The sequence below is a fragment of the Sphaerodactylus townsendi genome, linkage group LG03 (genome assembly GCF_021028975.2).
Source record: "Sphaerodactylus townsendi isolate TG3544 linkage group LG03, MPM_Stown_v2.3, whole genome shotgun sequence".
Classification (NCBI taxonomy): domain Eukaryota; kingdom Metazoa; phylum Chordata; class Lepidosauria; order Squamata; family Sphaerodactylidae; genus Sphaerodactylus; species Sphaerodactylus townsendi.
In genome coordinates, this window is record NC_059427.1 from 122,776,146 (window position 1) to 122,804,043 (window position 27,898).

At 45.3% G+C, this 27,898-nt stretch overlaps 1 protein-coding gene across 4 annotated transcripts in view; it reads left to right on the top strand.

Moving 5' to 3' along the window:
• The window catches only part of XYLT2 (xylosyltransferase 2), a 62,834-nt gene that overhangs the window by 27,867 nt on the left and 7,069 nt on the right, over positions 1–27,898 (top strand). Inside the window, exons 2-9 of one of the 4 annotated variants that reach the window (XM_048490715.1) lie at positions 13,297–13,771; positions 14,804–14,979; positions 17,099–17,301; positions 18,564–18,644; positions 20,004–20,220; positions 24,784–24,861; positions 24,973–25,149; positions 26,971–27,233. In XM_048490715.1, the coding sequence (XP_048346672.1) occupies positions 13,297–13,771; positions 14,804–14,979; positions 17,099–17,301; positions 18,564–18,644; positions 20,004–20,220; positions 24,784–24,861; positions 24,973–25,149; positions 26,971–27,233 (1,670 nt within the window). The remainder of the gene's footprint in view (positions 1–13,296; positions 13,772–14,803; positions 14,980–17,098; positions 17,302–18,563; positions 18,645–20,003; positions 20,221–24,783; positions 24,862–24,972; positions 25,150–26,970; positions 27,234–27,898) is intronic. The other 3 variants (XM_048490717.1, XM_048490718.1, XM_048490719.1) reach the window with 3 other exon arrangements.

Below are 27,898 nucleotides of genomic sequence, written 5' to 3' on the forward strand. Positions count from 1 at the left end.
CCACCGTGCCCCCCACCCTTCCCCTGCAGCCCCTTGCCCCTCCCCCTTGCCCCACCCACTTACCTTAGTTCAGCCGGTTGCAAAGAGCAGCTGGCTGAAAACCTTCTGGCGGGGGAAGGGGGAGGAATGTGGGGGCACCTGGGGCGTTTGTCCCCTGATGTCCCCATTGTAGCTACGTTACTGGACTTACTTCTGAGCAAACATGCATTGTATTGACCTTTTTTGCCATCAAGTCACCACTGATCTATGGCGACCCTGTAGAGTTTTCAAGGCAAGAGATGTTTAGAGGTGGTTTGCCATTGCCTGCCTGCGTGATACTCCTTGTATTCCTTGGAGAGCTCCCATCCAAGTACTTGCCAGGGTCAAGGCTGAGTGTGTGTGACTGGCTCAAGGTCACCCAGCAAGTTCCCACAGCAGAGTGGAGATTCAAACCTGGGTTCCTCAGATCCTAGTCCGACACCTGAATCACTCTACCATGTTGGCAACAGTGCAATTCTACAGAGTTACTCCAGTAGAAGGCCTTTCATTTCCATGTTTTTAGAGTGGAGTACGTTTGCATACAATTGCACTGCAAGCTGAATTGACCTACAGTCTTCAAAGATATCAGTCATCCTAACCCTCTAGCCAGTATTATGGTGGCTGAGGTTCTGTGAGAAAATTAGTTTTCTTGTAATGCTGATGATGTACATCCAAAGTGACTTTGTTTCTGAGGTTGTATTTATGTGAACAGTCTTGCCCCAAGGGGTTTATTGCAGATTTGCATCCTTACTCTGCAAGTGTTTTCATTGATGGGTGGGAGAATGTGTCTCTTGCAAAGAAATCGTGTTCAATTATGGTTTCGTGTATCTGGGCAATGTGCTCTGATTTTTACATACAAATGTCATTTGCACAGCAGCTGAAGTACATCACGTTTGGCCTTTTGATGACAACTGCAGAGATTAATTACCCCTAACCACACTTTTCCAACTTCATCTCTTCTGTTGTGGAAATTAGGATATTTTAATACATATTTTAATACATATTAACACACACATTTTAATGAATTTTGATGTATTGTAAAATTTATACATTCCTTTTAAAATATAAATTGATTGTATTAGTGTGTGTGTGTGTGTGTGTGTGTGTGTGTGTGTGTGTGTGTGTGTGTGTGTGTGTGTGTGTGTGTGTGTGTGTGTGTGTGTGTGTGTGTGTGTGTGTGTGTGTGTGTGTGTGTGTGTGTGTGATGATCTGTGAGGCCCGATGATATAATTTGTTGTATCTGCCAGATACTTCTGTATCTGTGGAGAGGGGAAGGAGACCTATTCCATTGTAAATTGCAATACATTAGAACAGACATAGAGAAATGGCTTCAGGGTGACCCATCACTAGCAATTAGCTGATACATGTGGGTGACATCCTTATGGATGGGTCTTGACTCAGCCCATAATTGCTCTGTGGTTTCTCTTTTTCTGTAAAGCAACCAATGCTGGTAGCTGGAAGAAACAGATAGAATATATATTTAAACATGAAGGCAATACTTAGTTTCTGGCCTGAAGGTTTCCTGTGTTTTCTTGCTGCTTATCCGCCTATATGAGAATGGGCATATACAATTGGGCTAGTGATGGATAACAGCCACCTTGTGTCATTGTCCTGTATGGGCAGGCTGCTGTTCTTCCTCCAGAATCTCTGCAGAATTCTCTTCAGTTGTCCTCTGCCAGATTTCAGCTTCCTCTCTCGCTTACTCCTGCTTCCCTGTTTCTGCCTGCTTGATTACTTAATAGAAGCAAATTAGCCTCAATCATCTTAAATTAATTGATTGTGGTGCAGAAACCCCCTTTAGGGCATGTTTTGATACCTCAAGGTTGCTATGAGAGCATGGTGGGTCAATCACATTCCGGAACAGGCAAATGTGCCCGGAGCGGACTGTCACACACCATTGTCCCAGCAGTCACAACACAGTTTCTTCCAGACAGATAAATGCCTAGTTAAGTGGAAATTGTTGAGACAGCCACTGCCATATAGTCACATCCCCATGCATCTTGAGTAATTAATATCCCACCTGGAATCATCGGCTTCAAAGTTAACTTTTCGGCTGGTTGGTTCTAAATCTAGAAGTCGGGCTAAGCCTGGCTCCTGGCCCTGGGCCCTGATTGGCTGACAGTCCAATTTTATGCAGTTGTGCCTGCTTTAATCTTTTTGAAGATCGCAGTGGGGGCCAAGTGCTGTGTGTTTTACCAACACAAGTACCATTTTGATAAACAGGCTGTAGCAGGGGAAACTCTGCAAGCTTAAGTATAGTCTCTTGTATAGTCTCTTGAGCCCAGGTACTCAAATCATTCTACTGGCCCAAAGGTAAATGGAGGCCGAATGTGGTTGGTTGAAAATTAGACCACTATGATCTAGCACAGGGGTTTGCAACCTGTGGCGCTCCAGATGTTCATGGACTACAATTCCCATCAGCCCCTGCCAGCATGACCAATTGGCCATGCTGGCAGAGTCTGATGGGAATTGTAGTCCATGAACATCTGGAGTGCCATAGGTTGGCCACCCCTGACCTAGTCATTCAGGGCCTTTGAACTCCTGGGGTTTACATTAGAACGTCCCATTCATTTCCATTCTGCATTGGACCATCCTGCCAGAGATATTAGGACAAAGGACAATCTGTTTGGGGCCAAACCACCTATTTGTCACGGAAGCTCAGCACCATTACCAGATGCTAGATGGGGTGGGTTCACTTTAGTAACAGTAGCCTCTGACATCAGAGATGGGAATATGCATGGGACTGGAGAAATCAGCCCATCACTGTTTTAGAGGAGGATGTTAGAAAGGTCCAGTTCTATTGATCATACATTTCTGGACCTTTGGGACTTTCCTTAGTCTTCAGTTTTCAGAAGAAACTGGGTCCATAAGAGGTTGTTTAGGGGTTAAGGACTCTTCCAACATCCCATTACTGCAAGGAACTTCAGACATAGTCTGGGAAACCTGTTGCAACTTAGTGAGCATTTGGCTTGGCAATATCAGCTGTATTGTCCTTTATTTGAACATCCTTGTTCTGTGATGTGTGCTTTCTCTGTATGTTATGTGTCACTCTTGCTCCATCACTTTTTGGAATCCAACTATTCCTTTTTCTTTTTTCCTTCCCCCTCCCCCCTCTCTTGTATTTCAAACTTTTTAAAGAAGACTGGGGAGGGGGGTTGGAGGGTTTCACCTAAACAATTTACTTCTCTGGGATATTTTGCTCAATCTCTTCCCCTCATGTTTGATTGCAAAGGTGCAACATAGGTGGTTATAAGGTGTTTTCCAGGTTTCTGTCCTGTTACTTTGTTATTGCTCTAGTACTACAATAAAAGGATACCTTCTCAGTGGGTCAGTCTACATGTTCTTAGTAGGTATCGAATAGTGGTGTCAGGTTCATAGGATGTTTTCCAAAGAACCCTTGCCCTAAGGGAGTTTCCCAGCAAGGAAAGACACAATTTCTCCCTGCTTACTGTAACAGGTTGTGGTTGAGTTTATTGAACCTGAATCAGGGTGTGACAAAAGTTGGAATGAAATGGCTGTTTGACTTACTGGGAAAATTCCTGGAGGGCTGCTGTGCCACAGGACTACTGATGGACATCTGCAAGCTGTACCAAGTAGATACTGAGGAACAAGCAGTGCCCTAAGGGCCACTTGAATACAATGCAACTACTATGGCAATGGGTGTGGCAAACCTCCCATTGTCACTGCTGCTGTGCCTCACCGCAGAACCAAGTGGCACTGCTACCCTGTTTCCCCGAATATAAGACATCCCCAGAAAATAAGACGTAGTAGAGGTTTTGCTGAAGTGCGAAATATAAGGCATCCCCTGAAAGTAAGACATAGCAACGTTTTTGTTTGGAAGCATGCCCAACGAACAGAACACAGAAAAATAAGACATCCCCTGAAAATAAGACATAGTGCATCTTTGGGAGCAAAAATTAATATAAGTCACTGTCTTATTTTTGGGGAAACACGGTAGTACTTCAGAGGCCGCTTAACTGTATTTCCTTCAGGGATGTTTTAACATCTGAATCCACTCCAATGAATGAAGATGGCCTCTGTGTGAGGTGGTTTGCCATTGCTGATCTCCCATCCAAATACTTACCACAGCTGCTTAGCTTCCAAGATTTGATGAACGTAACTACTAAGATGTTTCTAGTCCAGTTTGTTTCACTCCGGGGATGTAGCTTATTGCGCTGGGAGAAGTGCTTATTCTCTTGCCGAGAGGGAGAAATTACATGCAATAAAATTTTACTAAAATAAGTAGAAAATGTTCTTGGAAGGGCGGGGCATTGCTTTGAGAGTGTTAGTAACCTTGTATTTCTTGCATACTATCATAAATATGTATAAAACCTTTTTACATCTTTTGATATGCACAAAGCAATCTTATAATTTTGAAAATATGAGTAGGATGAGAGGGCTGAATGAAAATGTGTGTTGTAACTTGTTGCCTAAAAATCAAAAATAAAATGTTAAGATCCCTCGGCTGCTCTGGGCATGGAATGGTGATCATGGACCTGTGCTGCTTGTCATGGACACTATCCAGTTGGCACATACGCTAGCCACACCCAAACATGCATCTTTCTATTGCAGCAGCTCTAACAGTACCTCCGGGGGTAGTTTTGACTTTTCCCAGGATACTGCTGGAAGCACTGTGAGATCTGCAAAACCAGTTTTGCTGAAGACATGTTGGGACACAAACTCAGTGTGTGTTCAGGCAACCATCTCTGAGATACTGTCATTGCCCTCATTGTTTTAGTTGGCTGGGAAGCTATCAATTTACCATGAGGGGGATTAAGGATGTATCAGTGATGTCCCCACCTTGACACACACACACACACACACACACACACACACACACACACACACACACACACACACACACACACCCGAGCACTTCTAAGTTGGTATAGTTCAGCAGATTAAAAGCTGCTCTTATGAGTCCTGGGTTCAGATTCTACCTTGGCCATGGACTGATAATGACTTGCCCAAGAAGGTGTAGCATAAAATAGCGGCACACAATCAGTCAGTAGAAGCTGTAACATGTCCATTCAGGTTGCCATCCAGCGCTTACTTATATGAGAGTGAACCTGTAAGGAACTCGAAGGACTTGAAACAAAGCGACTTAGGACAGCTCGTTTATTCCATAAACTTCAATGAACACGATACACGCCATGCGAGAACTGGCCCCCCTCGGCTAGAATCGTCATTTTTACAGACGAGAGCACTGCCCCTCCCCCTGGTATAGTTCCCAAGCATAGTTTCACACAGAAAAAGCGAAAGTAAGTTTCACACCATGCCGGTAGCATAAGCATAGCAAGGTCGGTACTCAGGGCAGCAAGCCCAGGACAAGGAATGTGCCAGGGCGAATTAGGGCGAGGGGGGGATGCTAACCCCACCCTTACATTCATGCTCCCCTAAAACCCCCTTCCCCAGGCTTGCCGAGGAGGAAGGCTATGGTGCCGAGATCAAGGGGCCATCAATATTTTCCACATAAATCCATTGATTATGACCAGAGGATATCCCACCCAAGAGACCAAATATTGCAGCCGATGCGAACATAGCGAGAGTCCAGAATAAGCGATCTACGTAATGCTTGTGGCCATCAACGATCACCAGCGAGGGAGCCTCCGTTAGATGCGTGCCAGGCATCTGAAGCGGAAGCCTGCTTGAGTAGACTAAGTGAAAAACAGATGAATGTTACTTAGTGAGTTAGGCAGTTCCAAGCGTCACGGTCCGCGATTAATTAGCAGAGATTCTGAATGGCCCTATGAATTTCTTGCCTAGCTTGGAATATTTGTGCACATCTCTCAGGTTTCTGGTAGAAAGATAAACCCAGGCATCCCGCGTGCAAAGGAAAATCAACTCTATGTTTGTCTGCTTGGACACTTTGAGCCTCTTGCGCTTGAAAGGAGAGTAGAAACAGACTTCCAACCTTCAGCTAAGTACTTAATCCAATCTCCAAATTCTGGGGCTGCAAGCAGAGGTGCGAGTTCAGGTAGAGGGGAAGCGAAGCGACCAGACACTATTTGAAAAGCGTTTTATTGGTGCTACTATGCACGCGCATTATTATAACATATTCAGCGAAGAACTGCTTCGACCCAGTTGTTTTGATGGTAATTGGTGTAACAACATAGATATTGTTCCAGTGTTCTGTTGGTCCGTTGGTCTGGCCGTCACTTTAAGCGCGTGGTAGAGCGGCGACCGCCGAGGGTGGTTCCTAGAATGTCCAAGCCTTCCAAAATTTTGAGACAAATTTGGGGCCCCTATCCGAAATTACTCTCTTTCGAGGAGCTGAGTGCAAGCGATACACATGTTGAATAAACAACTTGGCTAACCAGAAGCTGGCCGGATGGTGGGGCAAGGAGCGAGGAAGTGAGCTTGCTTGAAAAAAAGGTCTACCACTACCCAGGCTTGCATTCCCATAACTCTCAGGCAGATCTGTTATAAAGTCCATGGATATGACACCAAGGTCTGGCAGCAGCTGGAGGAATGGGATGCAACAGTCATGCTGGGGCTTTCAGGGATTCCCTTGGCTTCCGCTGTAACACCCCTTAATGTAAGACTCAATATCCTTAGCATAGAGCGCCACCAAAATTAATAAGCCTAAGTAGGTGTAGAGTTTTCAAAATCCAAAGTGCCCTGCTTGGCGAGCATCATGCCCGCTTCTGCAGAACCAACACTAGCGTAGGGACGGTGACGCGTACCAGCAGTCACCCGCCTCCAAACTCCGCCTCGTAATTGCAAAGAGGATCCGACTCCTCTTCGGGATGTCCTGTTGTCCTGCCTCCTCTAACTGGCGGAGGAAAGGCTAAAACCACTTTCGTCTGGAATACCTGATGGGAGTGAGGCGGGGCAATCGTTTGGGATCGAGTGACCGCCAGTCCCAATTGGGGAGGGGAAAAAGGATAGTCCGAGGGTGTTAAGGTGTCCACCTTTGGCTGGCCGGGACAAAGCATCGGCCCAACTTGTTGCTGTTGCCTGGGAAGAAATGGACTGTAAATGCAAACCTGGAGAAGAAATTGGCCCATCGCAGCTGTTTAGCCCGACATTTTGAGGGGGTGGACAAGGCAACTAGATTCTTATGGTGGCGGACCACACCTGGAATGGGTGGGCAGCCCCTCCAGCCAGTGCCGCCAAAGTGGAAAGAGCTTCCTTGATGAAGGCGTGTCTCCCTTGTCCCCACCGTCCAGTTCAATTCAGGGCCAGAAAGCTTTTTTTGACAAGTAAGCACACGGGACAAGTTTATTATCTTTATTTCTCTGCAGGAGGGGCAGCCCCCAAAGCTTTATCCGAGCATCGACATGTACTATGAAAGGCAAGCTGGGATCCGGGTGTTTTAGAATAGGCTCAATGGTGAGCGCAACTTTAAGGGACTGAAATGCAGTTTGACAATCCCTCAGACCAGGGAAGAGGAGCTCCTGGTTTAGGCAGCCTGAGGACCTTTTTCCTTTAGTGCGTGGTAGAATCCGTCAATGGCAAGGGCTAGCTGAGCAAACTGGGGAATAAAGTCTCGATAGAAGTTGGCAAAACCCAGAAAAGATTGGAGTTCCTTACGAGTGGTGGGAATGGGCCAGTCAGCGACGGCTGCTACCTTAGCAGGGTCCATTTCCTAGTCCCTCGGGCGAGATCCGATAGCCCAAATAGTCCAGGGATGTTTGGTGAAATGCACATTTCGATAGTTTGACAAATAGAGAATTGTCAAGAAGGCGTTGCAACACCGCCCTGACCAACTTTTCATGCTCCTCCACTGTGTGCGAGTATATCAGAACATCATCTAAAGACCACTACTCCTTGAATAAAAAGTCTTGTAAACATCATTGATTAAAGACGCGCCCAGAAAGCCCCGGCTAAACGAATGGCATTACACAATATTCATATTGTCGATTTGGTGTTAAAGCGCTGTGCAGCTCTCTCATAACCTTCAGCAATTCTCTGCGGTAGTAAGCCTCGTATTAAGTCCAATTTGGTGAAAATCGTCCTGTACCCAAAGCGTCGAGCAAATCTTTAATTAAAGGCAAGGGTATTTGTTGGAGAGAGTGAGATAGCGTTCAAACCTCGATAGATGCGGTGCAAAATTGAGGGAGCCATCTTTCTTCTTCACAAACAATACGGAGGCAGCGTGGGTGCTTTTGGTTGCCCTTGGATGAAACCCCTAGCAAGATTTTATCAAGAAACCTGAGCTCCTTTTTTGTTCAAGGGACTCATTGGATATATTCTTCCTTTTGGCAGTTGTGCTCCTGGGACTAAGAGGATCTTGCAATCTGTATCTCTATGGGGCTGATGCATTCCAGCTCTTCAAACACTTTAGCCAGATCAGTACTGCTCTGGGATCCCTGTCGAGTTCAGGGCACAAGGGGCAACTTTAAGGGTCAGCGAATTTTGTGAGTGGGGTTTCTAGGGTTAGATCAGGTGGTTCTCCCTCATGCATATGGCCTCCACAGGTGGATCCGTGAATCTAACGATGCGTTGCCCCAGAGAATGGTGGGTTCATGGGACAGGAGCCAAGGCATGCCAAAGCGATGGGGTGTTTGGCGACTGGAGCCAAAATGAAGCTGCGCCTCTCCAATGCTTTCAGTATAGCGTAGAAGCACTGGTTGGGTTTTGAACAGGCGAGGCCCTCTGATCCCAAGGGCTACCATCCATCTGAGGAAAGGGAATGGGCTTGGCTGGCGCTATCCGTTCGAAACCTAGCTGTTATGTTACGTGAGGTATCATTCAACAATGAGAGCAGCCTGAGTCCACTAAAGCCCAGGCTAAGATATGGAGTGCCGTTGCTGAATTAGTTAAAGTGGCCATAATGGTTATGGGGCTTCTTCACTCACCGCATCGAGCGCCCGTCTGTTCATCGCTGGGCCTGATGGTAGGCTTACTCCACCAAAGTCGGTCTCTTAAGCTGTCATCCTGAGTGGTCCTCACTCCAGGCTGCGGGCAGCTCCTGAGGCTCTTCCGGACCGGTTTACAGGGGTCCTGGCGTGGATCTTCGTGGCGGGGGACGGGAGTCTTAGGCTTTTAGGGCAGTTGGCTGCGGTGGCCTTGGCCCCACAATACAAGCGTAAGCCAAGACGACGGCGACGCATCAGATGTGGCCCGATGGGGTCCCTTTATGAATGTGCTGGCTGAACGGGCGGCTGATCGCGGGTTTTTCCGTTGGCTTGGTTGGGGGCTTTTCCCATCTTAGCCGGTTGAGTCGGGATGCAATGTAGTTACCAGTTGTAATCCATTCCGCAATGGTTTGGGGCTGGCGTTTCATGTCTGCCCAGGTGCGGATTTCCGGGTTGATGGCATCGAGAAAATACTCGCATTTCATACGTTCAGGCCAGTCTGGAAGTTTATTTACCGCTAATCGAATTCTCGGTGAAGTCGACGAAAGGTCTGTTCCCTTGTTTGATGGTTTTAATGGTTCTGCTGGCTGTTTGCTTCGCCGGGATCTTGAAAAGCGCCAGTCTAAGGCTTTGGAGTAAAGCGGCTACAGTTTGCAGTTCAGGAGCTCCCTCCATTTCATGAATTTCCACAAACCATTCAGCAGCGTCCACCATCCAATACCGACCAATGTCCGCACCTTTCCTACCGGATGCGGTAAAGATCATCAACCCGAAGCATGTCGCGCGTCAATTGCAGTATAAAGTAGGGCAATCGGGGCGGTGCCATCAAAGCGTCTTGGGAATGGGGGCCTAGGATGGCCTCTACCAGCAACTGGGGCCGCTTGGGGCGAGGAGCTGGGGCAGGTGCGAGGCCCGGTTGAACTTCGCGACAACAGGTGGCGGGGGTTGTGGCGGGGAAGGGTCCTTCGCTGTGGCACGGGAGCTCCCTTTGGGGCCCAACCGAGGGCGAGGAAGGGGTGAGCCTGGGCGAGCAGCTCCGTCGGTCCCGTGACGGGTGCCAGCCCGGTGCTCTAACTTCACGCGTCGAGTAAGCGTCTTCCCCTGTCATGAATCTCTCTCGTGGCGCAAGTGCTTCCCATTCTTGACGGAGACCTCGCTGTTCCTGCCGTTGCAAGGCGGCGATGGAAGCTTCTCCCTGGGTCTTAAGAGCCTTCACACATTAGCGTTGGCGCTCAAGATCTTGTTTGGTGTGGTCCAAAACCATGCGTGGCTCGATTCCGGGTCTTTCAGGAATTGTTCTGGAGCATTTCTTTCTCCTGGGCTATTTCCGCATCACGTCATGTGAAACTGTTCCCGCTCTAATTTCAGAGCCTCGCGTTCCCTCTCGAGAGCCTCGGCGTTCAGCTCCCAGTCCTGTTTGGCTCTGGCTAAAGCTGCACGCTATTCTTCCCAATCGTCCAGATCTAACTCCGACCCCCCCGCTTCGCGAATCCTCGGTGGCTCCTGCAGTTGCCCCTAGAAGTCCACGAGGGTCGGGGGTCGTGGGCACGCCATCATCCGCAAAAAGTTAGTCTGCGCTTTGACCCTCCGGTAGGTCCAAGACACTTTCTATGGACTGTCGGGACCCCGACGTGGTTTTCGGGAGCACCGCATGCTTTTGCCAGTGGTGCGTGGGTGGGGGGTCCTCGCCAGTATTGGTCCATATATTTCGCTTAACGCATTCTTGGGTATCTCCGTGGATGGCTGATACCCGATTTCCTCTCGAACAGTACGCATCATCGGGTTTGTAATCCACATGGTGGCGGGTGGTGATGTGTTTCTCTATGGGAGCACGATCCATCGATACTCCTCCACCAGGGTCGAAGAATTCCTGACGCACTTTCGGGACGTCTCGCCGAAACCGCGCGGCCGAAAGATCAGTGGGAGCTTCCTCCATCTGCTCTTGTAGTTGGAGGAAGGCCACTTTCGGGCTGAGCCGAGGCCTGGAGAGGGTCACCAGGGAAGCTGGTTCCGTTGGCTCCTCGACAGGGACCGTCGAATGGGTGGTAGAGAGGGAGCCCTCTATGGGGGCTACCGCAGTCTCCTCGTACTCATCGTTCAACGGACCCTTGAAAGACAATCTCTGCATGTTGAAGAACACCAAAGATTCACAGAGTGGTTGAGTGTAGAGGCTCAAACTCATAGCAAACTTGGGGGTTGATTTGTGAGTTCTCGCATAATGTAAGGAACTCGAAGGACTTGAAACAAAGCGACTTAGGACAGGTCGTTTATTCCATAAACTTCAATGAACACGATACACGCCATGCGAGAACTGGCCCCCCTCGGCTAGAATCGTCGTTTTTACAGACGAGAGCACTGCCCCTCCCCCTGGTATAGTTCCCAAGCATAGTTTCACACAGAAAAGCGAAAGTAAGTTTCACACAGATATGATAAGCATAAGCATAGCAAGGTCAGTACTCCGGGCAGCAAGCCCAGGACAAGGAATGTGCCAAGGATGAGTCGGGCGGGGGATCGCACTAACCCCCACCCTTACAGAACCAATCTTGGGGGGACTTGCATCTGTGTAAATATCTGTTGGAAAAAGGCAGCACAAGAATCAAAGATTTATTTGGAAATCTGACTCCATGGTTTGCGGCCTAAGATGCCATTATGTCAGCCCAGCACAACAGCTTTTGCATCTGCTTTGGAGGGAAGGGAGATTTTTGCCAATTGGTCCTTTCGGCAGACTCCTATGTTGATCCATGTATATTGTTCTTCTGGTCCAATGTCCCACAAAAGCACTGTACTGAAAGACAGCGGGGAAGTTACCTTTCTGTAGTGAAACTTCACTCATAGCACTTAGGATCTAAGCCCATGTCTCTCTCATAAGTAAAACACATTTTACAATTCTGAACAGAATGTTGACTATTTTCACCTAATCTTCCCCAATAAGGGGCCAGTTTACCATTTAACACATTGGCTTGTTCAGTTCCCAGTAAATGTATGTATGTCTTTGATTCAGCAAGATCACCCTTGTTTTTCAGCCTCAGTTTCCTTCTTGTAAAATGGGAATGACAATTGCCAGCTTTACAAAGGAAGAGCAAAAGCAGGTGGTAAACTAAATGTGCTAACTATATCTATATCTGTCTGTCTATTAATTACCATATGAAAATTCAATGTAAATCCAGAGTATACATATACATTAGCCTTTATTGGCATAATCAGAAAGCAAAATAAATACATCGGTAATAAAAGCAAAAAAGCCCCAAAAGGACCATAACAGATACATACTATTAGATACTCTCAGCTATCTCCATAATAAAATTGGTGACCTCTTCACAAAAACCAGGGTCAGAGTTATTCAGCAATAAAGATAACCTAATCCGATCTGACAACCCAGATTGGAAAAGAGGATATAAATTGATATATTTGGATCAGATTTTAACAAATCTGGTGCAGTTCAGAAGTTGGTGGACCAGGGTTTCAACCACATTGGATTTGCAGCTGCATAACCTTGCAGATTTTTCTAGGTTACTAAATGTACCCTTTAATAGGGCAGAGGGCATAACATTGAATCGCGCAATGGTAAGAGCTCTCCTTGCACAGGGGTTCGTTAGAACATAAAAGTAATTTGCCATGCGGCTCTGCTCGAATGGAATTAAGAATTGAGGAGGGGAGCAGGTTTGTTTGGCTGCTAGATGTAAATTTGCAAAATCCAGATCTAGAAGCCGGTCTTTAAGCGTATTGAACACTTCTGAACAGGACATTAAATAGAGTGATTCGAGAGGCAAGCCAATGGATATGATCTTCCTCTCGATTAAAGAGAACCAGGGGTTAGCCTGCGTGTCCTGAAGTATCAAGGAGACAAGGAAGTGTTCGGATGGAAGGTAATGATGGTGGAGCCAGAAGCTAAAGGCTCTAAGCCATGCTTTGAGTTCTAGAGTGTTTTGCCCCAGTTCTAAGCACAAAGCTGTGTAAGGAACACAGTTTGGGACTCCCATTATTTGGTGAAAAAAACTTAGATTGAGGGACGTTCAGAGCATGGTTCACTGCTTGGATCCAAATGGGGACCATGTAAAGTAGTTGGGATTCAATCTTTGCATTAAAGATTCTTAATGCAGCCGGAACAAATGAATTCCCTCTGCTATAGAAGAAGTGGAGTAAAGCCAGAATATTTATTTATAAGCAAGTTTCATCACTCATAGTGCTTTATAGACCCATCAGTGTACTTTGTTGCTGTGTTGATCAAGAGAATGTTGTACTAATTCCAGAAAAATTTCCATTAATGGCTCAGGTTGTTTTTTTCATAGCAGAAGAAGCTGACAACAATAAATGTCATAGCACTTTGTACTACGCATGGTTCATTGGGCTATTGAAATGTTTGCTTTTACTTAAAAAGAGCTGGGGGCTGTTGTTTAAAGTGTGGTAACTTAGTACTGATCCCTCAATTCTCCTTCTCTCCCCCGCTTTTTCCTTTGTGTGATTGAAACTGGAGAAGGGACTGCAGAAGAAGGCTCAGATACTTGGAAATGGGGAAGGATCAAGGGATTCAGACAGCTCAGCCGGCCGACGGGGAAGCCTGAGCCGAAAGCACGGACGATGGAAGAGTCACCCAGACAATCCAGGTGTCTTGGTGGCCAAGGTGGTGCGAGCTGTCACGGTGAAGCACAAGCCTGGGCGTAGGATTCCAGTCTACCTGGATTCCTCAAGCCAGAGGAACCTGACAGAGCTCAGAGGGGATGCCCAGCTGGCAGTGTTCCAACATGGGGACACAGGAAGTGTGGAAGGGGCACCACAGCCCACCGAGAACAACTTCATTCCCAAGTGTGAGATCGCAGGCAAGGATGCACTGTCTGCATTAGCCAGAGCCAGCAGTAAGCAGTGTCAGCAGGAGATTGCTAATGTGGTGTGCCTGCACCAAGCAGGAAATCTAATGCCACACTCTCTGCCCCGGCAGTGCCAGTTCTCAGGTGAGCACAGAATTTACCTTGGAGCATTATCATCACTTTGCAGATGCTCTGGATTCCCTTGTCTCAGAGGCGTTTACACATACTCTCTGAGAGCACAGCTGACCATTTCTTTGTGCATGCACATGAAGCTGCCTTATGCAAAGTTGAATCAGTGCTTCATCAAGCCAAGTGCTATTGATCATGATGGGTCATACTACCCAAAAAACTTTGTCCCCACGTGCTATGAAACAGGCATGTACTGGGTATTCCTGGGTAAAAGCTGTCACTGTTTGTGGACTACACTTTGGTTTTTCCAACAGCTGTCCCTTTCATGCAATTCATAGCTTCTGTCTCTCTCTTTCTGACACCTCCCTGAACAAGACCATAAGAGAGTTTAGACCATCTTCTGACAGTTCCCATTGAGGAAGCATTTACTGGCCAGGAAAAGAATATTTTGTCCTTTTAATTGAGGTTTAATGTGTGGGAATGGATGGAACTTATCACTGCACGGAGGTTAAAAAAATTACCCAGTATTTATTACAAATCACACTGAGTTGTAGACAGCTAGAGGGACAGCTTTAAATGACAACTCTCTTTCCTGTCATTTAATGCATGTAATGCAACTATGGCCATGATGCCATAGTTGAATCCAGACCATAAAGACCATATTGCAGTAATCAAACAGCAATCCCATTACAATATTTACCTCCTAAGAGCTCAAATAACATTCAAGTGGCAGCTGATAGCAAATTAATTGCTACTTTTGGTTGGTTTTCCACACAGTTAGGTTTGGCCATTATTTATTTTTATACTTTAGATTTATTTGCTGCCCTCCCCCAAAGGGCTCAGGGCAGCGCACAACACAGTTTACTATCTAATATAATATTTAAAACCAATACAATATATTAGGTGAACCTAGAGCCTTACTTCTGTTCAAAAGTTCATTTTGCCTTCAAGAGAGAGTGTGGCAACAGCTCCCCCTCCTCTTCTCTGTGGGAACAGGTTTAGCCCTGCCTGCTGAAATAATGATTATTCCATGTGTGGTCTCTGCAGGGAAAGTCAGCCCTGTGATCCAGTGGGATGAGAGCAGGATGCTCCAGGTCTCAGTGACCAAGCCAGTCCGGATTGCATACATGTTGGTGGTTCATGGGCGAGCCATCCGCCAGCTGAAGCGACTCATCAAGGCAGTGTACCATCAGCAACATTTCTTCTACATCCATGTTGACAAGGTGGGTAGGTGGGCATGGCAGTATGAGGAGTCCACAGATCTCTCAGCAGGTTCCCAGGACAACTGCCCTTCTTCCCAGGTGACATCTAGTACACACAAAAATCTCCCCTAAATCTTCAGTGTGTTAATTGCAGAGAACATGGGCCCCACTGTGCTTTTATCTCCTGCTGGCATTTAATGAGAGGCAGTGACTTCTACCACTCTGGCCTTCCTGAAAATGCCTTGTCTCTCCCTCCCCTCTCCCCCCCCCCCCCCACCGCTCCAAATTCTGAGTTGTGTTTGAATTGTGTTCTGGTGAAGGAAAGGAACAGCTGGAGGGATGCCTGTGACATCTTTCCTAATAAAAAATATGGCATGAGAGGAGGACTGCACTCGAATGCTTTTCTGATGGGGCTTGCAGTTGGTAAAATTCTTTTGTAGGAAAAGAGTGGTAGATGTAGAGGCATGTAGCCCAGAGGCTAATGTGAAGGTAGTTTGCAATTTTACTACAGATTCCTTGAACGACTTTGGACAGGACATCACTTATAGCTGCTCTGATTTTTGAGGCCACTGACTATATTATTGTTGGTTATATTATACTTTGCAATACTTATTCTAGTTGTAAAAGTACGCATGGAATTCTTGGTTTTCATGTTTTCATAGCCCTCTTGTTTTCAAAGTAAATTAGCTCCCTTCCTATATTTGCTTGATTGTTTTATTTCGTTTCTACCGCCTTTGCACCCAGGTAGGTTCCTAAGGTAGGGATTATAGTGGAAGGACTTAAAAAATTGAGAATAGTGGGCAGGAACTAGAAGCTCATATAACTTGAGGAAGAATAGCTGGGGAAGGCACAATACAGGTTGGGTGGGCTGTAGGGTCTTGCTGCATCTGCACTGGCTTCCAGTTTTTTTTCTGGGCCCAAGATGCTCATGTTGACCTTTACATTTCTAAATGTCTTGAGGCCAGAATATCTTAAGGATTGCCTTTTCCTGTATGGACCTAGCCACCCACTGTGGTCATTTTTGGAGGCCCTGCAGTGGGTGCCCCCTCCATCTCAGGTTGATCAGCAGCAACCTAAGGAGGGAACTTATGGGTTGTGGTGCTGAAGCTTCAGAGTTCTCTCCCAGGGAAATTCATCTGTCTCCCTCTGTCATTGTCTTCCACCAGCAGGTGAAGACTTTTGTGTTTTGTTTGGCATTCCCACACTGCTGTCCTCCTTGATGGTGTTGTTTCATGTGTTTATGTTCTTATATCTTTTAGTGAATGCTGGTTGTGGTGGGTTTTCCTAGCTGTGTGGCTGTGGTCTGGTAGATCTTGTTCCTAACATTTCGCCTGCATCTGTGGTTGACATCTTCAGAGGTGTCTCGCAGAGAAAGTCTGTTTCACACTGTGTCTAGCGAGAAGGGAAAGTTTAGTGGGGTATATTGTCCATGTTCCAGGGTAGGGAACTAATGTACCCCACTAAACTTTCCCTTCTCACTAGACACAGTGTGAAACAGACTTTCTCTGCGATACACCTCTGAAGATGCCAGCCACAAATGCAGGCGAAACATTAAGAACAAAAACTACAAGACCACGACCACACAGCCCAGAAAACCCATCACAACCAGTTGAATCCACCCGTGAAAGCCTTCGACAATACATTTTAGTGAATGGTTTAAATAGTTTCATATTTTGAAATGCTTTTTTTAATGTTGAAATGTTTTAATTTTTTTATGTTTGCTGCATTGGCGACTCCATTTGGATGGGAAGGTGCATAGGAATATTTTAAATACAATTATAATAAATAGCTTTTTTTGCTGACCACTGGAAGTTGTTGTTGTTGTTGTTATTATTATTATTATTTATTCGATTTGATAAACCGCCCTACCCCCGAAGGGCTCTTTTGTTTGGCTTTTGTTTGTTTGTTTTATCCTTAAAAAACAACAACCAAGACTGGATAGTTTTGCATTTTTCTTTTCAGCTAAAGAGAACTAGAAGTATTGTGAAGGAAAGTTGTCCTGTTTTGGCAGCTCTTCACTGCAGTTTGGAGTTTTGTACTGCCGTGCATATTCTTAATCACTTCTTGAAAGGGAGGGAACGGACTGAACTGTGATCCTCCTTGGCACTCAGTTTTTTCTCCTGGTTCTTGTCCCCTGCAGCGCTCCACTTACCTACACCGTGAAGTGTTGGAGGTGGCCCAGCATTATTCCAACATACGGGTCACCCCTTGGAATATGGTCACCATCTGGGGTGGGGCTAGCCTGCTGAAGATGTACCTGCGCAGCATGAAAGATCTGCTAGAGATGATGGACTGGCCTTGGGACTATTTCATCAACTTGAGTGCCACAGACTACCCTACAAGGTTAGTGAGGCACAGGGGAAGGCAAGGCAGGCCTGTTGGATAGGCTTAACTGGATATCACTGTTTGGGTTTAGCTGTCTCACACTGTAGGATTCTGAGAAGGCCTCACTTGACCAGAAGGGATTCGTTCTTTTCCTTACCTCACTTACTGGAGAAGCTGAATATGGAAAAATACAGAGTAAACAGACTGTTCTTCACTGCAGAAGGCAAAAAAAACCCAAGGCTCATTAAATGGATGAGAGAAAGGTGGTAAAGGAGACCCAAGGGTAGAAATGCAGTGGGACTTGACTGGGGAGCACTACCCAGATTTTTAAGGGACAGCCTTTATCATGATGACTTTTGTAGGAAGTGTTTCATTTTGAAACACCTATTTATGAAAGGGTGTATTTCCACTGCAGACTGATGACTTGCATGAGTATTAGACCACATACGTCCAAAGACCCTGGGAATAAACTTTTCCACTGTTGGAAAGGACTTCTGGGGGGAGGAGAATATGTGAAAGATGTACAACAGTCAAGTGCCACCTTCTGACAGATCATGATGGAACATGAGGTTGAGTCCAGGAAGCCATCCCATACTGAATGATACAATTGGTCCCTCTAACTCAGTATCTAGGTCAGTTGTGTTCTACTTTTTCTAAACCCACCTTTAACTACCCAACAGTAGTATGAATCCCACAGAGTTGGGAGCATGTGAGAAAATCATGTGACAGGAAGAGGAAGATATATGACCTGCTAGTGACAGTACACAAATGCACAGGACATGAGAAGACTAACTGGGATGGCGGGGGAGTGTTTGGACTGTACTGAAGGGAGAAGAGAAAGAAGGCACTTGGCAATACATCCTTCCCCGATGGACCAAAAAATGGCAGCTCTTCAGGGCTGACAGCCTAGCAGACGGGGCTCTATGGTCCATCTTATGGCCTTCACGAAAAGGTTGGACCTGCTTTAAACAGCCTTTGCACATGTTGAAGATTTTAAATCAACTAGTGCCATTTAAAGTTAGGTGAAATTCCTGTAGTGCATACTTTATATATGTAAATCCATGCTGCTATTCAATGTCCATTTGTTTGGTCATATTCACTTATTCATCTTCTCTTTTAATCGGTGAATTCTCTGTTCATTTAGAAATTATACTAATACAATTTTGGTTGCCTAATATCTCTCTTGCAATTATCTTTTTGAAAGGTGACTTGGTCGAGCCACAATCCCCTTCCCGCACACATTTCTATTAATTTTTCCTTTGATTTACTGCCCCCTGCAGGACCAATGAGGAGCTGGTGACATTCTTGTCGAAATACCGAGACAAGAACTTCCTGAAGTCTCACGGCCGAGATAACGCCAGGTAATTGTTTCAATGAGGCTTGGCATTGGGGATGAGTTTGAAACAAGCAGTGGGCAAAAGTGGGTGGAGATAAAATAATCACATGATTATCAGCTGTTGTTACGTTGCATTTCTGTAGCACAATACCTGTGACTCATTTCAAAAGAGCTACTGCAGCTTTACTGATCTAATGGGGCCAAGTTAATTGAATGGTATTTGTTCCCAAGTACATGGCTATAATGAGGTGCATGTACCAGTCCAATATATGGGCACAACCATGAATTGTGAAATTTGACTGTTTGGAAATTTAGCTTCCAAATATTTTCAGAATTCCACTTTATAAAGTCCACTGTTGACTTCTTTTGTTAACTGGTTGTTGTGGGTTTTCTGGGCTGTGTGGCCGTGGTCTGGTAGATCTGGAACAAGTCACGGTCACACAGCCCGGAAAACAGGTCCTAATGTTTCTAATGTTTTGCCTGCATGACACAGTGTGTAACAGACTTCCCTCTGCGATATACTTCTGAAGATGCCAGCCACAGATGCAAGCGAAACATTAGGAACAAGATCTACCAGACCTCGACTATACAGCCCAGAAAACCCACCACAACCTGTTGAATCTGGCCATGAAAGGCTTCGACAGTACATTCTTTTGTTAACTTTCTTTTAAAAGTCAAGATTCTAGACCTTTTAAAAAAGGGCTTTAAAATATGTGCACACTTATTCTAGAAGCTTGGAAAATTAAAAGGGCCTTTTTACTTGAGATTTTCTCTTATCCTGCCTAGTTCCTAGTCCCAGTCCTTTTGCCAATAATGTCACAGTGGCTGTGATTGCCAAAAACAGAAGAACTTCAGAATTTGAATATTTTTACCCTGCCATTTTCACCACAGAGACTTGCAATAATGGATAAACATTTATCCCAGTGCAAAGGTTGTAAATAAGACATTTCTGCTGTAAATGAATAACCTGAAACTCTTCGCAGCCTTCTGCCAATGCTTGTCTTTTGTTCATGGATTTTTCTCAAGTGATTCTGTTGCCGGCTTCATCTGAGAACTGCTAGAGAGGCTATTATAGAAAAGTTCTGCTCGCTTGAAGAACAAGGATTGGCAGACTCATGGTAATTGTTGAAATGTCTGACAAGTCACCTAAGCTAGGCTGGCTTTGCTGTTTCTGCATCCTTTTAGGCCCTTGCAGATAAAGTTAATGTTCAGCTAGTGATGAACTAGGCAAAATAAATGTACATTTGTAGACTGTGTAGAGTCTCTACCGGCAGAGTCTGGAGTTTTAGTATAGCATTCTACACCACCCCTTTTCACTGTGATCTCAGTGCAGGAAACTCCGTATTGCTTTCCTAATGAATCTGAGGCCTTCATCCTTGCACAGGTTCATCAAGAAGCAGGGACTAGACAGACTTTTCCACGAATGTGACTCACATATGTGGCGGCTGGGTGAACGGCAGATCCCCGAGGGAATTGTGGTGGATGGTGGCTCTGATTGGTTTGCCCTCACTCGCAGTTTCGTGGAATACGCGATCTACACCACCGACAAACTGGTCTCCCAGCTGCGGCAGTTCTACACTTACACGCTTCTCCCAGCAGAGGTGGGTTCCTGGCTGGCACTCAATCAAGGGACTCGGGCTTAGAGTTATATGGCGTAGTGAATAGTACTCTGGTATGGGACTAAGACCCCTTCCGCACATGCAAAATAATGCGTTTTCAAACCACTTTCACAGCTGTTTGCAAGTGGATTTTGCTATTCTGCACCGCTTCAAAGAGCACTGAAAGCAGTTTGAAAGTGCATTATTCTGCATGTGCGGAATGAGCCTATGGTTCTCTTAAGCGTCATTCAGTACCCTTAGAGGAGTCACTTCTTCTCTCCCTGCCATAGCAGTGTCATAAATATACTGCCATGAATATATTGGTGTTCTTTGAGGCAGTAAAACGATAATGTCTCTGGGGTTCTGTGTGGTTTCCGGGCTGTATGGCCATGTTCTAGCAGCATTCTCTCCTGACGTTTCGCCTGCATCTGTGGCTGGCATCTTCAGAGGATCTGAATCCTCTGAAGATCCTCTGAAGATGCCAGCCACAGATGCAGGCGAAACGTCAGGAGAGAATGCTGCTAGAACACGGCCATACAGCCCGGAAACCACACAGCACCCCAGTGATTCTGGCAGTGAAAGCCTTCGACAATAATGTCTCTAATGAAATACCTTTGCTTCTCAGAAGAAAACTCTCAGTGAATTAGGAGTTTGAGAACACTGTGTAAACACTGGGGGGAAATTAGCCTTACTTCTCTCCCATTCTATTTCTGACTGCACTAGAGACCATTAAACGACAAACATGTGCAGGTAGATCAGTGTTCATTGTAGTGCAATAGATACTACCTTTCTTCTAGATAGATATGATAGGTCTGGACACTTGTTCTGCTACCATTGCTGGTGCTGAAGAGCTGTAGGATACCTGAGTGAACAGATGCCGTTTATGCAGCCCCTTTTATTTTTTCAATATCGGGTACTAATTATCTTAAATATGGTCACCTGGCAAGTTCTATTGGCACAAAGGGAGGCTGGTTTTTGTCATGTGTTTCCTCTGTGTCGTGCAACAGGCAGACAAGTTGGTCTCTGCAAACAAACAAAGTTCCAATTGAAGAAGAAAGTCACTCCAATGCAAACGTCTATTAAAATATTCCATCTGTTTCAGTAGGCTTTTTTGACATTGCAGAGGGCAAGTGTGTGAATCACCACATCTCTGCTAACATTTGATAGTTAGTTCATGCATGGAGGGACAAAAAACTATATATGTGGTTGAGGATGGAAGGAGAAAAGGATTCATGGATGGATTTTCCAGAAATCTGAACCCCTGGGATAATTTTAAAAATTATTTTTACTTAGAGCCTATTTCATCATTATGACTCATAGCATGTAACAATATTTTCCTTTGTCATCCTTGCAAAAAAACCCAGCAGGTTTAAAGTGGTGGTTTTCAAACTGGCTATAATTGAAGACCTATTTCCAAACTGACTTAAAGTCTCTGAATACAATGAGAGATTCTGCCACACATTCTGTCCAAGCAAGACATTGACCAAGCTTCTTGAGTCTTGCCATAACCCTGTGTGAACACTGTTGCTCTAGAATACATTGAGGACTGCGGGGGCAGACCAGTAATGATGAGACTACTTTCAGGGGAGTCTCTTCCTTGTAAAAAAAGACAGAAGCTAATTATTTTGCTGTAAGAGTAATTCCCTGGGAAGTAGACATCTGCTTACCGAAAATCACTACCTACAGAAGGATTTCCATCAGAAAAGCACAACCTTCTCGTTACCCCCTTCCTATTGCTTCTCAAAATGCTCACGGAAATATTTCTGCTGAGGGGGAGTTGGAGGTCTGCAGCAGAAGGGAGGAACTGACAAAAATTGCACATACCCCTTCTACCTACAAAAAAGATTTAGGCCTTTTATCTCAGAAGATACATACTCCCAACATCAATAAGAAGAGGAAGAAGAGGAAGAAGAAGAGTTTGTATTTACATCCCCTTTTTTCTTCTGTAGGAGACTCAAAGGGGCTTACAATCTCCTTGCCCTTCCTCCTCACAACAAACACCCTGTGAGGTGAATGGGGCTGAGAAAGCTCTGAAAAGCTGACTAGTCCAAGGTCACCCAGCTGGCGTGTGTGGGAGTGCACAGGCTAATCTGAATTCCCCAGTTAAGCCTCCAAAGCTCTAGTGGCAGGGAATCAAACCCAGTTCCTCCAGATTAGAATGGACCTGCTCTTAACTACTACACCACTACTTTTCCTAATACATAGGCATCCTGTTGAAATACAGAAAGTATGCTGTCTTCCTTCAGATGTATTTCTTTTATTCATACACATATTTCAGCACCTTTATTATGCACCGCTAGGCAGAATGTCACCCTTCTAAATCCACTGAAATCTATAGGCTTACAAAACAGTGCTTTAGGACTGCGGTGTTAATCTATTTAGTTGTATGTATGTTAAGTGCCGTCAAGTTACTTCTGACTCATGGTGACCCTAAAAATCAGTGTCTTCCCAAATGTCCTATTGGTAACTGGCTTGCTCAAGTCTTGCAAACTGAGAGCTATGGCTTCCTTTATAGGGTCAGTCTATCTAATGTTGGTTCTTCCGCTTTTCCTGCAGCCTTCTACTTTTCCTAGCATTATTGTCTTTTCCAGTGAGTCCTGTCTTCTCATAATGTGACCAAAGTATAACAGCTTCAGTTTAGACATTTTAGCTTCTAGGGACAGTTCAGGCTTGACTTGATCTAGAACCTATTTATTTATTTGTTTTGGCAGCCCATATTATCCATAATACTTTCTTCAAATACTCATTTCAAAGGAGTCCATTTTCTTCCTCTCAGCTGTCTTCATTGTCCAGCTTTCACACCCACACATAATAATAGGAAATAGTACGGCAAGACTTAACTTGATCGTAGTTGCCAGTGACACCTCCTTACACTTAAGAATCTTTTCTACTCCCTCAAGGCTGCCCTTTCTAGTCTCAGTCTCTTTCCGATTTCTTGGTTATTCTCCCTTTTGGTTGATGCTGGAGCCAAGGAATAGAAAGTCTTCAACAGTTTCCTCATCCATCCTAAGGTTGGGTAATTCTCCAGTAGTCATTACTTTTGTCGATGTTCATCCGTAGTCCTGCTTTGGCACTTTCTCTAACTTTCAGCAGTAGTTGTTTCAAGTCTTGCTATTTTCTGCCAGTATTATAGCATCAGCGGCATAGCCAAATTGTTCATATTCCTCCAACCAATTTTCACTCTATCTTCATCTAAATCTAATCCAGCTTTCCTCCTGCTGTGTTCTGCATACAGATTGAAGAGATAAAGAGATTATACACATTTTGTCTAACATTTTTGCATATTACAAACCATCCTGTATCTCCATATTCTGTCCTAACAGTAGCCTCTTTCCAGAGTACAGGTTGCACATCAAAACTATCAGATGCTCTGGCACCCATTTCCTTTAAAACCAGCCATGGCTTTTCATGATCCACACAGTCAGAAGCTTTGGTGTAATCCATGAAACACAAGCTGATTTTTTTCTGCAATTCTCTCGTATGCTGCAGTAACCAAAGTAAATTTGCAATGTGATCTTTAGTGCCTCTTCCTTTTCTGAATCATCTTGAACATCAAACATTTTTTGTTCCGTATACGGTTGTAAGATTTTGAGCATTTGTTGTAAGATTTTGAGCATCACTTTACTCATGTATGAAATTTATGCGATAGTCCAATAGTTGCTGCAACCTTTAACATCTCCTTTTGGGAAATTGGAATGTAGAGTGAGAGTTTTAAGTCTGTGGGCCATTGTTGTGTTTTCCATATTTGTTGGCATATTCTTGTCGAGTTTTGTGATAGATTCTGTTTCTGGGCTTGGAATAGTTTTATTGATAACCTATTTGTTCCTGGTGATTTGTTTCTCACAATTGCTCCCAGAGCCACCATCACTTTGTTTTCTAAAACTGTAGTTCTTCAAAAGATTCTACTTGAAAGGCATCTGTCATTCTTTCATCTCTTCTGTGTAGTCCTTAATACAAGTAATCAACTAAGATTTCTTTACTTGGATGATAGGTCTGCTTGTTAAAGAATGCCTGATAAACACCAAAGGAATTCCAGCAGCACTTTAGAAAAATACTTTGATCCAGTTCTCTCACATCCCTCTCAAAGTCTCTGTCCAGTGCACCATCCTGACTTTCCTGTGGTGGATTTGGCAGATATGGTTGATGCTGCCGATGCTTCACTAAACTTCAAAGATGTAGGACAGATCTGTAGCTTTAAGGACATGAAGACTGATCATCTTCCATTTAACAAACAGCATTTTGTGAAATACGCAAAAATACATAGGCAGTATCTAGCAGATGTGTTTATGTTATGGTTTTTCAGAGAATTCCTGGACAATCCTGACAACATTAGGTACAGAATGATAAACCCTAAGTCTTGACAGATACTCTGTGCTAGAAGTCTCCAGTAGTACCATTGCCCGATTCCATATTTACCTCCATTTTCCAGGTGTCTGCAAAAGGGAATGCAGAGAGGAGATGACACAGTCTTTCCACCTAGAAGTTGATACCTTAAACACTTAGGCATGGTTTGCTTATGTTGGCTAAAATATTCTGATCACATAAGTTTGAGGTTTCTTCTTGCAGAGTGTGGCTTTTCTTCTTTCAGAATGTGGAAGTATTTGCAGCACACTCAGCACCCACAGACCTGCACTTTATATTATGGTCAGTGCTAGAACATGGTGTACTTGGGGTGAGGTGGGCAGTGGTTGTCACTCAGAAGGGGCTGCCCCCATTGCTCACCATAGCCATTGCTTTCTCTGTGTCTGTGTACAGTCCTTTTTCCATACCGTCCTGGAGAATAGCCATGCCTGTGATACCCTGGTAGACAACAACCTCCGGGTAACCAACTGGAACCGCAAGCTGGGCTGTAAGTGCCAGTATAAGCACATTGTGGACTGGTGCGGCTGCTCACCAAATGACTTCAAGCCACAGGACTTCTTGCGACTACAGGTGATGGAGACCTCTCTTTTCTTTTTGGCTTCCCTCTGCCTTTTTTCTCCCCTCACCTTGCTTTGACAAGTAGCTTGGCTTCTCTGACTGGTAGCTCTGTTTAGGTGAAGTAGTACTTCTGCCACTGCCTGGTTGTGTGTTGTCAAGAATGGAGAAGACACACCACCCCAGGGTATAGCTCAGGGGCTGACGGTGAAGGGAGAAGGAAGTAGGGAAGCTAACAGCTGAAGGGCAGTGCCAAGCACTATGAGTAACATGATAGAAGGCACAGAGGTAGAAATGGAAGGGAGGGAGGCATTAGGGAATGGGAGGAGATGTGCTTGAGGGAAATGGAGAGGGTGAAAAGAGGTCCAGAGGGAAGACAGACTTGCCCTGAAAGTCTCGCCCCAATGTTGGAGTGCTTTGTTGTGGGCAACCTTGAAATCAGTACATAGCATGAGGAGGAAGCAGATCGAGGACTTTAAGGAAGTTTAGCTATGGACATGTGAAATGGTAATCTGGGGGGAAGCAACAAAATAGTTATAGTCAGAGGCGTAGCAAGGGGGAAAGCACCCGGTGCACCAGGCATCCTCCACCCCTGTCCCACCCTGGAATACCCCTGCCCCACCCAAGAACGACCACGCCACGCCCCCGGAATGCCCCGCCACACCCTTGCCATACCTCCCACAGGGACGTGCCCGGTGCGTTGCGCACCCCTCTGCCCCCTTTGCCGCTAAGCCTCTGGTTATAGTACAGTCCTATATCATGATTTCAGTTATTTCAAAAAGGCTTCAGCTGGAGTCACTCTGCATAGGATTGCATGGTTAAGATGCCTTGTTCATGCTTTGATGATAACCCCAACCTTTGAAAAACTTCTGCGATTCGGTGATTCATCATGGACTCGCGTTGTTAGAATCTATGAGCAAGCCATATTGGCGAACATATTCTCACAAAAGTATGCGAGTGCAATACTGATGACAGTTTCTGAGATATGCCACCTGACTGGAAATGTTCTTGGAAGGCAGATGGCTTTCCTGGAGGAGCTTGAAGCTATGCAGGCATAACCTTTGAGATTCACTACAGAACTTCTATCAGCACGATCAACCTGCAGTTAGGAGTGTAGAGATGCCCATTAGCCCACATATCCAAGAGGTCAAATTCAGTTGAGTCTTGCATGGTGCTGCAGTAGCAGCACATGGTAAAACGTTTCTGTGACTCACCACCCCACTGTTGCCTTCCAAAAGGGCTCTCCTCTCTTCAAAACATTGCCTGATTATACTTTAGAAGAAGAGTTTGGATTTATACCATGCCTTTCTCCTGTAAGGAGTGTCAAAGCAGTTAACAAACTCCTTCCATTTTTTTCCCCACTTCAGATAGATTGTGAGGTAGGTAGGTCTGAGAGAGTTGAGAGAGAACTGTGACTAGCCCAAGGTCACCATGCAGACTTCATGCTTAGGAGTGGGGAAACGAACCTAGTTCACCAAATAAGAGTCTGCTGCTTATGTGGAGGAGTGAGGAATCAAACCCGGTTCTTCAGATTGGAGTCCATCTGCTCCCAACCACTATACCATGCCAGCTTTCTAGATAAGAATGTGCAACCATCAGGTGTTTCTAGCGGCCCCACAGTAGAAGACAAATGATCCCATTGCAGTGGTATACATTGCATTCTAATTTTCCACAAGCACTTGTTTGACATGGAATCTGTAGATATTTGTCAAGGAAAGACATTTTTCTGCTTTTACTCCAAGCTCATTGGGCAGTTCTTAGTTTCTATTGTTTTCTCTTGACTAGCCCAAAAAACTCAGGATTTGGAATGTAAATCTGCCTCTTCTGTCTTTGCAGCAACTCTCCAGACCCACCTTCTTTGCCAGGAAGTTTGAATCAACCATCAATCAGGAGGTGCTGGAGATCTTGGACTCCCATCTCTATGGTAACTACCCATCTAACATGCCAGCCCTCAAGGCCTATTGGGAGAGTGTCTATGATCGCGTGGATGGGCTGAGTGGGCTCAGCGACGTCACCCTGACTGTGTACACATCCTTCTCCAGGCTGGGGCTTCAGAAAGTGGCATCTACGCAGGCACAGAAAGATGAAAGACTTTGCAGGTAGCTTCACCTACTGTAAAATACCAGGGCTGTAGAATGGTTGGGTTATGGGAGCTTTGGTATGAATTCCTAGACATGTACGGCCTCTTGGCTTGCAGGGAAAGCCACCCCTGTTGAGTAGAAATTCTGGTGATTGACTTCCTGGGGTGTTTCTTCTGCTGTGGGGATTACAAGACACTGTAATTTTGGAGAAGAGCCATCGTTCTCCCTGTGACCCATTTGCCACCTGAGATCTTTTCAGGCTTCCCTCCTTTAATATTATCATGCCTAGCTACTGCTTGGATTCATTCTTCTTCAGTAATGGTGTTTGTCACTCAGAACACTTTCCTTGAGGAATTGGATTAGTTAGGTGAGATGGGGGCTACACCTTTGAGGGTCCATAACTTAGGAACCCCTGAACCAAACTTCACCAACCCTGGGTGGTATCATCAGGAGAGTCTCCTAAAGATGCCCCCTTTGGGAGTCCATAACTTTGGACCCACTGAACTGAACCTCACCTAACTTGGGTGGTATCATCAGGAGAGTCTCCTGAAAAATCCCTGAAATTGTGGTGCTGCTAGCCTAAAAACTGCACCCCCTGCAGGCCGAAAACTGAACAAACACTAAAAAATACAAAAACACACACAAGCGAACCTGAAATTTTTGCACCCTCCACTAGGGCGCGC